We start from the raw sequence: 16,341 nt of genomic DNA on the forward strand, positions 1-16,341 counted from the left end.
AGATTAATACAACTACTCAAACTTTCTTTTGATTAGTGTTAACATACTATATGTACTTTTCTCCCTCTTTCTTCAGTTCTGTCCACTCTGTTGATGACCTCATCAAAGGCACTGTTCACTTGTTAGTTTTTTAATGCAAGAATTTCCTTTTAATTCTCCACTTCTTTGCTTTTATTGCCCATTTGTTCTTGCACGTTGTACACTTTTTCCTTCAGCGCTCTTAGCATATTAATCATATTTTAAATTCCCCGTGTGATCATTGCAATATCCCTGCCATGTCTGAATCTGATTCTTATGCTTGTTTTGTCTCTTCAAACTGTGCTTTTTGTCTTTCATTTTTGTTGAATGTTGGACATGATGTACTGGGTAAAACGAACTCAAATGAATAGGCCTTCAGTGATGTGGTGGTAATATATGCGGTAGGGAGCATTCTGTAAGTCCTATGATTAGGCTTCTTAGTAAGCCTAGGTCCCCGGACTGAACATTCACAAGTGTTTTTCAGTCTCCTCACCCCCATTTAGGTAAAACAGGAAGGTTGGAGGAGGCTGGGGTGGTTATTCCCCTTCCTCCAGTTGGCTAGGCACTGGTAAAACCCAATGTGATTAGGTTCTAGCAAGAGTTTACTTTGGGGCCAGGCTTACATTAAAGAAAACAGAATTCTCTGGGCATATTTCAGAATAGTTACTTTCACCTACACCTGTTAGGAGCACAAGGTGATTTTTCTCTGATATTCATTATGAAAATCAGGTGGGACTCTTAGAGGTAAAACTCACAAGTGTCCCTTCTCCAATCCACACACGGCTTGGCCTTCTCTTAAGAGATTTTTCTCTCAATTAGTCCACGATCAGCCTCCAGGAAGTATTCAATTACCTTTAGGTATTCCTACCCAATGCTGGCTCCAGTGGTGGTTTCTGGGCAGGTGCTCCTCCAGGTAAACTATGATTTTCTGCACCTGCCTGTGTCTCCCGTTTTCAGGGTGGTGGTTTGTTCTGTGACTTCAACTCAAAGTAAGAGTTTAGTTGTTCAGCTTTTTTCTTTGCTATGATGGGAATTAAATTTTTCAAACTTTTTACATGTCAAACTGGAAACCAGAATTCCCTTATGCTTTTAAAGAAACTGCCAATTTTCTAGATGAGTTGTACCATATTACATGATACCACCAATGTATTAGAGATTTCATTTCTCCACATCCTTGCCAGCATTTCAGTCACTAATTTTTTTTTAGGTATTCTAATAGATGTGTAGTGATCTCAGTGTAGTCTAAAACTGCATTTCCTTCATAGTGATGTCAGACATTCTTTTCAGAGCTAATTTGCCATCAGTGTATCCTCTGCAGTGAAATGTCTGTTTTTTGCCCATTTTCCAATTGGATTTTTTTTAACTGAGTTTACAGAGTTATTTATTCTAGATATGAGTCTTTTGCCAGATATGTGGTTTACATGTATTTTCTCTCAGTCTCTACATTTTTCATCCTTTTAACAGGGCCTTTGGCAAACAAAAGTTTGTAACATTGATGCGTCAATTTGTCAAGTTTTTCTTTTATGAATATTCTTTGGTAAGAGCTATTCAGTAAGTTGAAGCCTTTCTCCTGTGTTTTTTCCTAAAAGTTTTATACTTATTTTACGTTTAAATCAATGATCCTTTTATGAGTGACTTGTTTAATGAGTGAATAATAAGCGGAGACTCTTTTTTTCTCCTATGAAATCCAATTGCTCCCCCAGATAACTATCTTATGAATCATGTCTATCACAAATTATTATCACTAATCAACTTAATTTACTTTTTGTTAAAACCAACTTGCTGAAAAGAATACAAATTTTGACTAGGAGGAGAAAGGTGGAGTGGATTTATGATTTTATGGCAATTATAAGGGGAGTGTTTCAACGGAGACTTTAGGCAGCTAGAACTCAGCATGAAACCAGAAGGTAGAAGCTGATAAAGACAGGGGTAAAAAGGAGAAAATGAGTTCAAAACAACTTAACTTTCAGCCAGGCGCGGTGGCTCATGCCTGTAATCCCAGCACTTTGGGAGGCCGAGGTGGGCGGATCACAAGGGCAAGAGATGGAGACCATCCTGGCTAACATGGTGAAACCCCGTCTCTACTAAAAATACAAAAAATTAGCCGAATGTGACGGCATGTGCCTGTAGTCTCAGCTACTCGGGAGGCTAAGGCAGGAGAATGGCGTGAACCTGGGAGGTGGAGCTTGCAGTGAGCTCATATCGCGCCACCGCACTCAAGCCTGGGTGAACAGAGCAAGACTCTCTGTCTCAAAAAATAAAACAAAACAAAACAATCCTCAAGTCTGTCCTTTTGCCTAGGGATCAGATCATTGCAAACGCCAAATTAAAACACAAAACAAAACAACAATGGAGGGCAATTTTGCATGCAAATTATACTAAGGTATAAAGCATATCTTAGTATTTCTCAAAATGTAGTCATCTGTGGATTTACTGAACAAATTTGTCATATCCACTTATAATCATACACTACTTAATTATTTTTGACAACCATAAATAATATAATTTCCTTGACATGTTATCATTGTAATTATCAGGTGATGCTTTGGAGGCTGATTATCATACTATGTGAGGTATTACAAAGAAAATCAAGACTCTTAGCAGATTGTGATCATTTTTCTTTCCCTAATAGATTTGACAGAAAATTACTGCTTGATTTTACTGTGAGAATTTGGATCCAGACCTACTGTCCTCATTAGGAATCAGAAATCACAATGAAATATCAAAATGATGCCCTAGTGACTATTGCAAAAGGAATACGTGGGTAGTTGGAGAAGGAATACGTGGGTAGTTGGAGAGTGGAATACATGACTCTGTTTTGGAGCAGTATTTACATTTTTTATTTCAAGTTGTAAAATATACGTGGCCAACACTGTTACTTTCATCCGCAGATGGAATAGCTGGGAAGTATAAAAACCTGTACATGACCTTTTATCAAGATTATTTGTCATCAAATTACCCATATCCAAGTTTCCATGGGCCTGGAATTTCCTTTCCACTTGATAGGGGTATATATTAGGAAGTCCAGTTGATAACATTTTTATTTTTTTAAAAAAAGGAAAAAAGAATCAGCAGAGTCAAGTTGTCTTAGTCTTAAGGCTTTCTGGATTTCTTCCTTGGAGGACGTCAGGATCTTCCCAAGGCCTGGGTCCTCGAATATTCTTCCAGTCATCAAACTTGGAGTCTTTTATTTTCTATAGAACCGCAGAAAATTAAAGTATAAATATTAGTATAAGAGCCCTGTGGCTTTGATTAGGACACAACTAACTGAATGAATAAATGAGTAGAAAGTATCCGATAGGTCCTCAGTTACAATTGTAACAAATAAATCAACTACAATCATAATCATTGATGAAATGTCATCTGAAGATTTAGAACTTTTCTTGTTTGTTATTGATGTTAATGCCTATCTGACCCCACCTTAACCATAAAACTATTAAAATACAGAAAGAATCTACATGCCTTATTTTTGAGAGGACAAGGAAAAGGCCGAAGCTGGGAAAACAAAAGTACAAATCTGAAGGCTGATCCAGCACGATAATGACTGAAAGGATTATCAGGGATGATGGTAGAAAATAAGAAGAAAAGAACAAAGATGGAGACCCTAAAGTCTTCTATAAAAAAGAAAAGAGACCAAGATAATTTGTCTTATGTCTGGTCTTAGGAATGAAAAGACTTTTCCTACAGCTACCATAAGCAAAACACTTTTGGGCAACTGAAACTAGTTGCAACTACATTATGGATCATCCTACCTTCATTTAGTCTGAAGTACCTCTCAAGCACAAAAATAAAGGTGGAATAAAAGGGGGAAAATAAATGTTTCTTCACCTTTCTCCTACTGACCACCACTCTGACATTAACTTTTACATATCTGCTGTTTTGGTTGTTCTGGAATAATTGAGTAAGACAGGGAAAAAAAAAAAAAAAAAAGTGAGAAAACACAGGATAGCTTATAGCCAGAGACAGGGAAAAGGATATAAATTTACCTTGACACTTGGATACTAAGCATTACTCTCTTACTAACTAGCTATATAATCTTTGGAAAGTGATTTAAGCCACCTGGGAATTAACTCTCTGATAAGTAACAATGAAAAGGTTGGACCAAATAGTCTACATGGTTTCTTCAGCTCTCAGATTCTACAGGTCCTAGAAGAACTAGAAGGAAAATCTACTCCCAGACAAAATCTCCATAGCATCACTACTGGTACAGCACTTGTAGAACTACAAGTTAGCAAGTTACAGGATTTTTTTTTTTTAATCAATGGGAAAGTAGTAAGTGAAAATACTGTTCACTTATAGTTTTACCAGGAGTCTGTATTACACATATACACGAAGGAATAAAATTCAACTAATTTAGCATGCAAAAAGAATTTAAAGTATTTTCAAGTATAGTTATGAAATGATCTAAAGTTATTAAAAGATTTTAATAAAGAATAATGGCCATTATCCAGGTAACATAAGATATATACGCTTGGCCAGGCACTGTGGCTCAAGCCTGTAATCCCAGCACTTTGGGAGGCCAAGGCGGGCGGATCACGAGGTCAGGAGATCGAGACCATCCTGGCTGACACGGTGAAACCCCGTCTCTACTAAAAATACAAAAAACTAGCCGGGCGAGGTGGCGGGCGCCTGTAGTCCCAGCTACTCGGGAGGCTGAGGCAGGAGAATGGCGTGAATCCGGGAGGCGGAGCTTGCAGTGAGCTGAGATCTGGCCACTGCACTCCAGCCCGGGCGACAGAGCAAGACTCCGTCTCAAAAAAAAAAAAAAAGAAGAAAAGAAAAAGATATATACGCTCAACAGAATTGAAGAAAATTGTTAGATAACAAGTTCATGTAAAAGTGTTCTAGTCTTTACAGATCTTTGGTGAAGGAGATTCCTTGTAGAATTCTACAAAACATGCACAGTGGCTGAAGAATGGGCTGTGTAAATGTGCTGAGAAAAACCACCCAAGAAATAACACTTCACAGCCAACTGGCATAGGCTTGAGTGTGGAATAGCATGAAGAAATGCTGAGAAAAAACAGTGTCAAGAATATGGAGTTTTTAGGCCTGCCACAGTAGAGAACTTTCTTCTTTTTTTTTTTTTTTTTGAGACAGAGTCTAGCTCTGTCGCCCAGGCTGGAGTACAGTGGCGTGATCTCGGCTCACTGCAAGCTCCACCTCCCAGGTTCACGCCATTCTCCTGCCTCAGCCTCCCGAGTAGCTGGGACTACAGGCGCCCGCCACTGCGCCCGGCTAATTTTTTGTATTTTTAGTAGAGACGAGGTTTCACTGTGTTAGCCAGGATGGTCTCGATCTCCTGACCTCGTGATCCGCCCGCCTCGGCCTCCCAAAGTGCTGGGATTACAGGCGTGAGCCACCGCGCCCGGCCCAGTGGAGAACTGTCTTTTAACATTTTGTTGCTACGCTGACATCCACCTAAGACACCAAAAGGGCTGTTCTTCAGGAGTAAAAATTATGTCTGAGAATAAGATTTTCTTGAGATTCATCCCAACAAAGCTTCAAGCCAAGCCTTGACAAGATTCTCTGGGGAGACAGTTTGGAGATTAAGTCCCAACAAGGGAGAAGGGTCAAGGAAAGATAATAGCCCTTCAACAGATACTTCCCTACAAAGCACAAAATGAAGTTCAAGGTGATTAGCCAACAATTAAATTGTCTGCTAAAACAAAAATCAACACTCTTCAGAATTTTCTTCAGTGTAGTATTCACAATGACTACCTTTCGATACAAAATGACCAGAGATACAAAGAAACAGGAAAATATAATCCAGTCAAAAAAATTACAAACTCTAAGACACGAAGAACATCCCACCTCACCACATCCCATAATATAGTGTGCTATTAAACTCCTTGATTTTTGCTAATTAGATGGGTGAAAAGTGATACCTCATTACACTCTGACATTCCTATTATGATAAATTGAGCATCTCTTCATATGTTTAAGAATGATACTTATTTCCTTTTGTCCAAAAGTTTTACGTGCTATGCTTTCCCATGTTCTTACTGAACAAATGAATTGTTGAACTTTTCACATTGATTTGGAGATGGTCTTCATATTTAAGTAAATTAATGTGCCATGATAAGATTAAACTATATTTGTAGGATTTCTCATATAACTTGTGACTTCATATACATTTTTTTAGTCTGAACTTTTGAATTTGTATGTATGAACCCATTAATCTTTACTTTTAGAGCTTCTGGGTTTTATATCACATTTAAATAGGCTTTTTTGACTCAAGACAACAAACAAAATTCCCCATTTATATTCTCCTAGTACTTTTAGCATTTTGCTTTTTACTTTTAAATTCTTCATCCATCTGGAATTTATTTATTTGTAGTATATTAAGTATGGATCCATCTTTATTTTCTTTTCAAATGACTATACAGTTTATCAAATACTATATATTCAAGATAATTTTTTTCTGTACTATTAATACTTTTATTTTAAGGCAGATAAAACCAGTAACTGATTGTTATAAGACAGAGACTATATTAACATACCGTACCTCATATTCCGACTCTAAAGATATTTTATTCTCTTTCAGTTTTTTTTCAAGCTCAGGATCCATCTGTAGAAAAGGAAAAAAGGTAGTAAGTTATCTAAGTCTGTTAGACTCAATTTTCAATTTTAAGTAATAGAGGAGATGGCTGAAATAGTATGGCCAAATACAAACACATGGCAAAATCTCCACCATCTACTCTGATCACATAATGATAACTAATGTACTACTGCCACCATTATTCAACTAACAAGAGTTAATATCTACTGATTACTTGTTATGTGACAGGCATTTTGACATATACTGTCTTGTTTCATCCTCACAAAATCTATGAGATATATATTAACTTTATCTGTATTATCATATGTAAGGAATATGGGACATGGGGGGTTTGAATAACATGTCAAAGAGGCAGAGCTTGGCTTGAGTAATGGTTCTTTGCCTCCAGAGGTCACACTATTAACCACCAACCTAAATTATATTATGGAGAAATAACATAAAAATACTAATATAATGCTGCACTTGAAAACAAAAATACCTTCCATGGGCCAGAAGTAGGTACCTACAAAAAAAAAAAAAAAAATCCATACAGGTAAAAAGGAGCTAATGCTATATTACCTGTATAAAAAGTCTTTCTGTATGTGGTAAAGCCTTCAGGAAAGAAGAGTATGATGGCTGAAATTAATAAACAACAACTACAAAAAAGCAAAGATCAAGTAAGTAAAATAAAAGCATAACCAGAGGATTTCACTGGAATAATGGATGATGAGATAAAGATGAGATGAATGAAAAAAAGTATTTTACAAAAGCTAGACCTAAAAGTTCTAACACATAGCTAATAGGAGTTCCAGAATTAGAAAATCAAGAAAAGGGAGGGAGAGCAATAATTAAATAAAAATAGCAAAGAATTCCCCACTACAAAGCAGTGAGTCCTCAGACTGAAATAACACAGTTAAGAAATAAGCACAACAAAACAAAAACATTTTTAATCAAAGTGAAATTGATTAAGAGAAAAAAGAGAAATCACAAAGAGTATTTAGATGAAAAGGTCAACAGCACAAATTCTGTAGACAATAAAGAGATAGTATAAAAATATGAGTAATTTTATGCCATTAATTTGAAAACTTAGACAAAATGGACAGATTAATAGAAAAATACAACTTTCCAAAACTGACAAAGGAAGAATAGACAACTTGAATAGTTTTACAATCTATAAAGAATTAAATCTACAATTAATAACCTCACACAAAGAAAACTCCTGGGTCAGATGGCTGTGCCAGTGAATTACCCCAAGGAAGAAATAATGCCAAGGTAACAAATATTCTGTATGAGTTATGTGGTAAGCATAACCCTGATATCAAACTTCACAAGAAAATTAAAACAACAGGCCAGTTTCATATATGAACACAAATGCAGAATTCTTAAATAAAATAGTGTAAAAAGAATTCAGCAACATACCAAAAAGATAGCACACCATAATCAAGTTGAATTTATTCCAGAAAGGCAGAGTTAATTTGGAAATCACAATGTAATTTGCCAATAAACTAATGCGACAGAACAGAGAATCCTGAAGCAGACTTAAAAACTTATATGAACGGCTGATTTATGACAAATTAGGCACAGAAGAGCAGTCAGGAAACAATGCTATTGTCAGTATGTGATGACTGCGCAATTTCTTAACTATTAATATTAGAGAATATATTCCTCACATCACATACAAAAAAAGAAAAAAATCAATTCCAAATAGAATGTAGACCCAAATATAAAAGGCAACATTCAAAACACTTAGTAATTCACATAGAAAAATATTTATACTTTGGAGTAAGGAAAATGTTTCTTAAAAGAAAAAAAAATCATAAAGTAAAAGAGGAATAAAGTATAGTGTATTAAACTTTTTTTTCTGACATGGGAATCTCACTCCATCACCAGGCTGGAGTGCAGTGGCATGATCTTGGCTCACTGCAACCTCTGCCCCCTGGGTTCAAGCAATTCCTCTGCTTCAGCCTCCTGAGTAGCTAGGACTACAGGCACGTGCCACTACGCCCAGCTAATTTTTTGTATTTTAGTAGAGACAGGGTTTCACCATGTTGGCTAGGATGATCTTGATCTCCTGACCTCATGATCCACCCACCTTGGCCTCCCAAAGTGCTGGGATTACAGGTGTGAGCCACCGTGCCTAGCCAACTGTATTAAACTTAAGAAAATTTGTTCATCAAAAGATACCATTAAGAAAGTGAAGACTAAAAGTTTTATAATCTGGCATGCATAAAAAAACTCCTAAAAAATAGTAGGAAAAACCCCAATAATCCAGTAGAAAAAAATGAGGAAGAGGCCTCAATAGACATATCACAAAAATGAATATACAAAATAGAATATAAAAATGGCCAACAGACATATAAAAAGTGATTAACTTCGGCGGGGCGCGGTGGCTCATGCCTGTAATCCCAGCACTTTGGGAGGCCGAGGCGGGCGGATCACAAGGTCAGGAGATCGAGACCACGGTGAAACCCCGTCTCTATTAAAAATACAAAAAATTAGCCGGGCGCGGTGGCGGGCGCCTGTAGTCCCAGCTACTAGGGAGGCTGAGGCAGGAGAATGGCGTGAACCCAGGAGGCGGAGCTTGCAGTGAGCCAAGATTGCGCCACTGCACTCCAGCCTGGTGGACAGAGTGAGACTCCGTCTCAAAAAAAAAAAGTGATTAACTTCATCAGTCACCATGGAAAATTTAAATTCACCTCATAATTAGCAATTCATAACACACCCACCAGAATGATTTTAAAAAACAAAACAAAATTAAACTGACAATACAAAGTATTTGCAGCCTTAATGATAAATTGCTGGTAACAGTATAGACAGATGGTCATTCTGAAAAACAGTTTGGAACTATCAAATAAAATTGAAGTATGATACAACACCCTATAATCTAGCAATTCCTTTTTGTACATGTACAAGAGAAAAGCATACAAGAATGGAATGTTCAGGATGTCACCAAGATGGCAGAATAGAAGGTAACCTGCTCATATCCCCCCACAGCAACAAGAATCCTGCACCTATCCACAGTAAAAAGTCTCTCTGCAGGAGCCTCAGAATTCAGGTAGGAGGTTGTCAAACCCTGATGGAGCCAAGGACCTAGGAAGGTTGTTTTGAATGCATTCACACCTAGGTGGATGATTCACTGAGCTTGCTTCTAAGTTCAAGCCTGGAAAACAGCCCAGTCCTTCAAGGGGCTTAGCTAACAGCCCCATTTGGCCTTCAGTCTACAACCAAAACCAGCTGCCAAGAGGTCCAGAAAGAATCACACATGCTAGTGACTTAGCAGAAAGGCTTGTCTGCCTGCTGATACTGGTCTTGACAGTAAGCCTGAAAGTGGCCCTGTGGCTCTGCTCCAACCTTCAGCTGGAGGTCCCAGCTCAGAGCTGTTTACACAAGGACCCAAAGGGAGACTCAACCATATCTGGCAGCCCAGGAGTATAGGCCTCCCCAGTGGGCTTGCCAACCTCCTGTCACAGCAGATCCTGAGGGGGCCCAGCCTCAGCTGCTGCCCCTCTTGCTGTAGTTGAGAAACGATCCTGTCTGTGCAGGATCCTCCAGGGAGACAAGTGCCCCACTTGAGCCAACAAGATCCAGCTCTCTAGCCTCCAGGCCACAGCAGATCCCAGGGGGGCCCAGTCTCAGCTCCAGCCTCTTGCCACAGTTGGGGAACTATCCTGTCTATCTAGGGACCTGCTGGGAAATGCACACCCACCTGAGCCAATGTGATAGGCATGCCATCCTCTCTTCTACAGCAGATCCCAAGGCAGCTCAGTCTCAGCTTCAGCCCCTCCTGTAGAAGTTGAGGAACTACCCCACTGATGCAGTGACCTGCCAAGTGACACATGCTCATCTGTGGCAATGAGAGGGGGTCATCAGCCTCCCCACAGCAGATCCAAAAGGGGTCCAGTCTCAACTCCAGTTCCTTTTGCTACGGTCAAGAACCCATCCTGCCTATGCAGAGAGCTGTTGGGAGGCATGCTTGTCTGGGGCACTGAGACAGTCTTCTGGACTCAAGTACCTGGTCAGCATTCCCACACAGCCCAGGACCTACCTTGGATCTTCCACAGATCCATTTGGGCCAGAAAGCCATGCCAACCTTGGAGCCCTCATGAGACTCATGGCAAGCCTGGGCTTTGAGCACTCTCTAGTGCTCAGGTAGCTCAAGTTGTCACAGGCTCAGAGAAGACAACAGTCAGTGTGCTTAGAATCCCTGGAAAACCCTCTGAAGAAGGACAGGCACAAACAAAACCAGACTGCACAGACTAAGATAAATACAGAGGCTCTCAATGCATACAAATTGTCACATTTCTTCGAGTATCAGAAACCTTTAGGAAAATATGACTTCATCAAATGGACAAAATAAGGCACTGGAGACCAACCCTAAAATGATGGAGATGTGTAATCTTTCAGACAAAGAACTGAAAATGGCTGTTTCAAGGAAGTTAAATAAACTTCACTAAAAGACAGAGAACCATTTAGAAATTTATCGAGAAATTGAACAGAGAAGTTGAAATAATTTTTAAAAAATCAAACAGAAATCCTGGAGCTGAAAAATACAATGAATGAAACAAAAAATGCACTACAAAGCATCAACAGAAGAATTCAGCAAACAGATGAAAGATCAATGAGCTCAAAGAGAAACTATGTGAAAATACACAATAAGAAGAGAAAAAAGGAAAAAGAATGAAAGTAATAAATAGCTTGCAGGATCTATGGAACAACTTAAAAACAGCAAATATTCAGGTTATTGGAGTTAAAGTGGGAACTAAGAAAGATGAAGGAGCAGAAAGCTTACTCAAAGAAATAATAACAGAAAACTTGCTAAACCTGGAGAAATATATAAATATCTGGGTAAAGCAAGGTAAAATGTCACCAGCCAGATTCAGCCCAAATAATACCCTAAGACATATTATAATCAAACTCTCAAACACCAAAGTCAAAGATAAGATGCTAAAAGTAACAAGAGAAGTGAAGCAAATGATATGAGTGACATCCATATTCCTGGCAGCAGACTTCTTAGCAGAAACTTTATAGGCCAGAAGAGAGTGGGACGATATATTTAGAGTGCTGAGGAGAACAAACAAACTAAAATACTGTAACAACCAAAAATACTATATCCAGCAAAGTTATCCTTCAGAAATGGAGAGACGACTGCCAAACAAAAGCAGAGGGAATTTATTGCTACTAGACCTGTCCCAAAAGAAATGCTAAAGAGAGTTCTTCAAACTAAAAGATAAGAACACTGCATGATATACTAATACTGCAATCCTAATGTTTAGACTACTTTTATCTTTAGTAAGAAGACAAAACTATTAAAAATAGTAACTGCAACAATTTGCTAAGAGATTGGCAATATAAAAATGTAAATTGTGGCCAGGCACAGTGGCTCACATCTGTAATCCCAGCATCCTGGGAGGCTGAGGTTGGTGGATCACTTGAGGTCAGGAGTTCAAGACCAGCCTGGTCAACATGGCAAAACCCCATCTCTACTAAAATTACAAAAATTAGTTGGGTGTGGTGGTGTGCGCCTGTAGTCCCAGCTACTTGGGAGTCTGAGGCAGCAGAATCACTTGGAAGGCGGAAGTTGCAGTGAGCCGAGATTGTACCACTGCACTCCAGCCTAGGCAACAAAGCAAGACTCCATCTCAAAAATAAATAAATAAATAAATTGTAACATCAAAAATTCAAATTGTTGGAGGAAAGAGAGTTAATGTGTATAGGCTTTTATTTTGGTTTTTCCTTTTTCTGTAATCACAGTTAAGTTGGTATCCATTTCAAATAAGTTGTTATATCTATAGGATGTTTTCTGTAAGCCTCGTAGTAACACAAAGCAAAAATCGATAACAGATACACTAAAAATAAAAAGCAACAAATTAAAATATACTACCAGATAAAAATCACTTAATCACATAAAAAGTAAGGAATGAAAAAAGGAAGCGAGGGGTTATACAGCTAAAAAACGAGCAACAAAATGGCAGTGGTAAGGCCTTACTTATCAGTAATAACACTGAATATAAATGGACTACACTCTCCAGTTAGAAAACATAGAGTGGCTCACTGAATCAAAATATAACACCCAAGTGTATGCTGCCTATAAGAAATTCACCTCATCTATAAAGATACACATAAACTGGAAGTGAAGGAATAGAAAAAGATATTCCATGGAAATGAAAACCAAAAAAAAGAACAGAAGTAGCTACACTTGTATCAGATAAAACAGACTTTAAGTCAAAAACTAAAAAGAGAATGAAAGAAATTATATAATGATAAAGGAGTCAATTCAGCAATAGAATGTAACAATAGTAAATATATATGTACCCAACACCTAAGCACCCAAATATACAAAGCAAATATTAACAAATCTAAAGGGAGACAGAGTGCAATACATAATATTGGGGGATTTCAACACCCTGCTTTTGGTGATGGACAGATCATCCAAGTACAAAATCAACAAAGACACAGTAAAGTTAAACTATACCCTAGACCAAATGGACCTAAGACAAATTTACAGAATGTGTCATCCAACTGCTGCAGAATACACATTTTTCTCATCAGCACATAGAATATTCTCCAGGATACATCATATGTTAGGCCACAAAACAAGTCTCAACAAATTCAAAACAGTATCAATCATATCAAGTGTCTATTCTGACCAAAACAGAATAAAAATAGAAATCAATAACAAGAGGAACTCTGGAAGCTGTACAAATACATGGAAATTATACACAATGCTCCTGAACGACCAAAGAGTTAAAAAAAAAAAAAATTAAGGACCAAATTTTAAAAATTTATTGAAACAAATAAAAATGGAAACATATGAACATAGCTATGCTCATTTGTTTACCTTTGTCTATGACTGTCTTTGTACTACAACAGCAAACTTCAGTAAATGCAAAAGTTCAAATTTACTATCTGGCTCTTTACATGAAAAGCTTACTGATCCCTGACTTAGATTTGAAGCACAGATGAACTTCACATACATAATATTGAATAAAAGAAGTCAGCACAAAAGAATATATATAATTCCACTGATACAAAATTCAGAACAAAGAAAATTAATCAAAAGGTTTTGGGATGTATTCTAAGATGGTAAAACCAAGGAAGTGATTACTATAAAAAGCACAGTAGGGCTGGGCGCGGTGGCTCATGCCTATAATCCCAGCACTTTGGGAGGCTGAGGCGGGTGGATCATGAGGTCAGGAGATCAAGACCATCTCGGCTAACACGGTGAAACCCTGTCTCTGCTAAAAATACAAAAAATTAGCCGGGCGCAGTGGCTTGCACCTGTAGTCCCAGCTACTCAGGAGGCTGAGGCAGGAGAATCGCTTGAACCCAAGAGGTGGAGGTTGCAGTGAGCCAAGATGGCACCACTGCACTCCAGTGACACTCTGGGTGATGGTGCACTCTGGGTGACAGAGTAAGAGTGATCGCACCAGTGCACTCTGGGTGACAGAGTAAGAGTTCATCTCAAAAAAAAAAAACAAAAACAAAAACAAAAAAACAAAGCACAGTAGTGTTTATCTTAGGGGCAAGAGGAAGGCATGGAGCAGCAGGAGGAGAGATTAGGAAACAGCACACAGAATGTGTCTGGAGTGCTAACAATTTTTACTTTTTGACACAGATGGCGGTTACTTGGGATTTCAGTTTATGATAATTTATTAAATTGTACATGTATGTTCAATACACTCCCTGGTTTCTGTATTGTGTTTCACAACAAAACAACTTAGATAAATAAAATAATGAATTACTATATTAATAACTGCATGTATGTAAAAGGGATAAAACACAAATCTATAATACAAGTTAACTTCCTCATATGCTTTCAACTAAGAAAACAGCAAATGACCTACTGCTGGTGGGCACGAGGAACTGACTGTATTATTGAGAGATACATCTGTACTTTGTGTGATTTAAAATAAATTTTCAGTGCTAATTTTGATTGTGTGAAATGTCTGCCTTACCAGCATACATTAAAATCAAACCTCTACCTAAGATGCTACTCTATTGTATACTACTTTGATAAACTTTCTTCCTGTGTCTTTATTTTCTGTACATAATTTATCCAGTAATCTAAAATTTATCCAATAATGTCAAAGTAATTTGCAAAACAAAATAATCAACCAAAAAACGCTATTACCTGCAGCCTCTTGGAGTTTAAGAGATAAAGACCCACTAAAGGAAGGGTTCCAAAAGAGCTTATAGTTGAAAGCCCATTTTCCCCCTGGAAACCTTTGACACACCTGGTAAACCCATAGGATAAGAACCAAGGTTTGAAATCAGGTAGATGGCTGCTACTGGGGTTTACAGAAACCACCATACAGGGCTATAATGACAAAAAAATAGAGATCAAAACACACACAACAGTTTTGAAATTCTGAAACTGCGTAAGATAGGAGTATACCACTAGGTTGAAAATTCTCTGAAAAGTATAGCATAATTTCCTGGAGTATCAATTTAAAGCCATGTAGGTCCATGGACATTATTTATAAACAACTATAGAGGTTCCAGATGATATTGTTTTCCTCCAGGAAGGGTTTATCTTTTTTTTTTTTTTGCAATACAGACAGATTAGGGGCTAGGAATAGGGAAGAAACAGAGAGGACAGCCTAAGTCTTACTTAACTGAAATCAAGCCATGACCTGGCTCACACCTGGATGATATAAAGACCAATCAGCCCTCAATCTATCTGCATCAAGAAAAAAGGATATGCCTTTTATGGAAGAAAACAATACCATCTGGAATCTCTATAATTAATGTCCAGTATTTAATTAAAAAATTATGAGGCATGTTTAAAGATAGAATCATATAACTGAAAAAACAAGAGAAAAATTAGATAATAAAAGCAGGTCTACAGTGATCCTTATGTTGGAGACAGGCCTTTAAAGTAACAATAATTTGTATATATTCAAGATATCAAAGGAAAAAATAGATTAAAATATGGCATCATAGAGGATTTCTCCAGAGTACTAGAATGTGTAATAAAGAATTAAATGTGCATTTTAAAACTAAAAAATATAGTAACTGAAATCACAAAATCAAGGGATGGCTTTATGTGGACACTGAACACAGCAAAAGAGAAATTTAGTGACTAGAAGATAAAACAATAGAAAATATACAAAAATAAAGTACAAAAAAAGAATAGGGGGAAAACACTGAAAAATCATAATAGAAATGTTGGGCATAGTTGAAGAATATAACATATATCTGATTGGCATCCCATAAAGAAAACTGGGCAAAAGCAACAACTGACAAGATATGAACAATTTTTGGTTTTACATTTTCTGTGGTTTCATTAAAATCTTCAAAGAAATCAGAAGATAATTTGGCTTTTTGGGTCGTTTGTTTTTTTGAGACAGGGTCTCGCTCTGTCACCCAGGCTGGAGTGCAATGGCACGATCACAGCTCACTGCAGCCTCAAACTCCTGAGCTACATCAATCCTCTCAGATCAGCCTCCAAGCAGCTGGGACTACAGGCACGTACCACCATGCCTGGCTAATTTTTTGCATTTTTTGTAGAGATGAGGTTTCATCATATTGCCCAGGCTGGTCCTGAACTCCTGGTTCAAGTGATCCACCCACCTAGGTCTCCCAAAGTGCTGGGATTAACACATATGAACCACCATGCCTGGCCCCAGAATATAATTTAAAACTCAGTTTTTTCTTAATCAAGTACCTGGACATTTCTTGGTGCCATTTTTCAGTTTAGCATTGATATACTATAGAAAGCACGATCCTTGGCAAAATTTAACAGTATACGTAGGAGGACAACAGACCTGGTACCAATCCCCCTT

The 16,341-nt window shown here is 37.8% G+C and overlaps 1 protein-coding gene across 1 annotated transcript in view; it reads right to left on the bottom strand.

Annotated features, from left to right (window-relative positions):
* Positions 1 to 2,834: 2,834 nt before the first annotated feature.
* The window catches only part of LOC117069397 (cytochrome c oxidase assembly protein COX16 homolog, mitochondrial), a 31,389-nt gene continuing 17,882 nt past the window's right edge, over positions 2,835 to 16,341 (bottom strand). Inside the window, exons 3-4 of the mRNA XM_033187588.1 lie at positions 6,524 to 6,586; positions 2,835 to 3,212 (exon numbers count right to left, since the gene is read on the bottom strand). Of these exons, the coding sequence (XP_033043479.1) occupies positions 3,096 to 3,212; positions 6,524 to 6,586 (180 nt within the window). The 3' untranslated portion in view covers positions 2,835 to 3,095. The remainder of the gene's footprint in view (positions 3,213 to 6,523; positions 6,587 to 16,341) is intronic.

This window comes from Trachypithecus francoisi, unplaced genomic scaffold (assembly GCF_009764315.1).
Source record: "Trachypithecus francoisi isolate TF-2019V2 unplaced genomic scaffold, Tfra_2.0 Lachesis_group3, whole genome shotgun sequence".
Classification (NCBI taxonomy): domain Eukaryota; kingdom Metazoa; phylum Chordata; class Mammalia; order Primates; family Cercopithecidae; genus Trachypithecus; species Trachypithecus francoisi.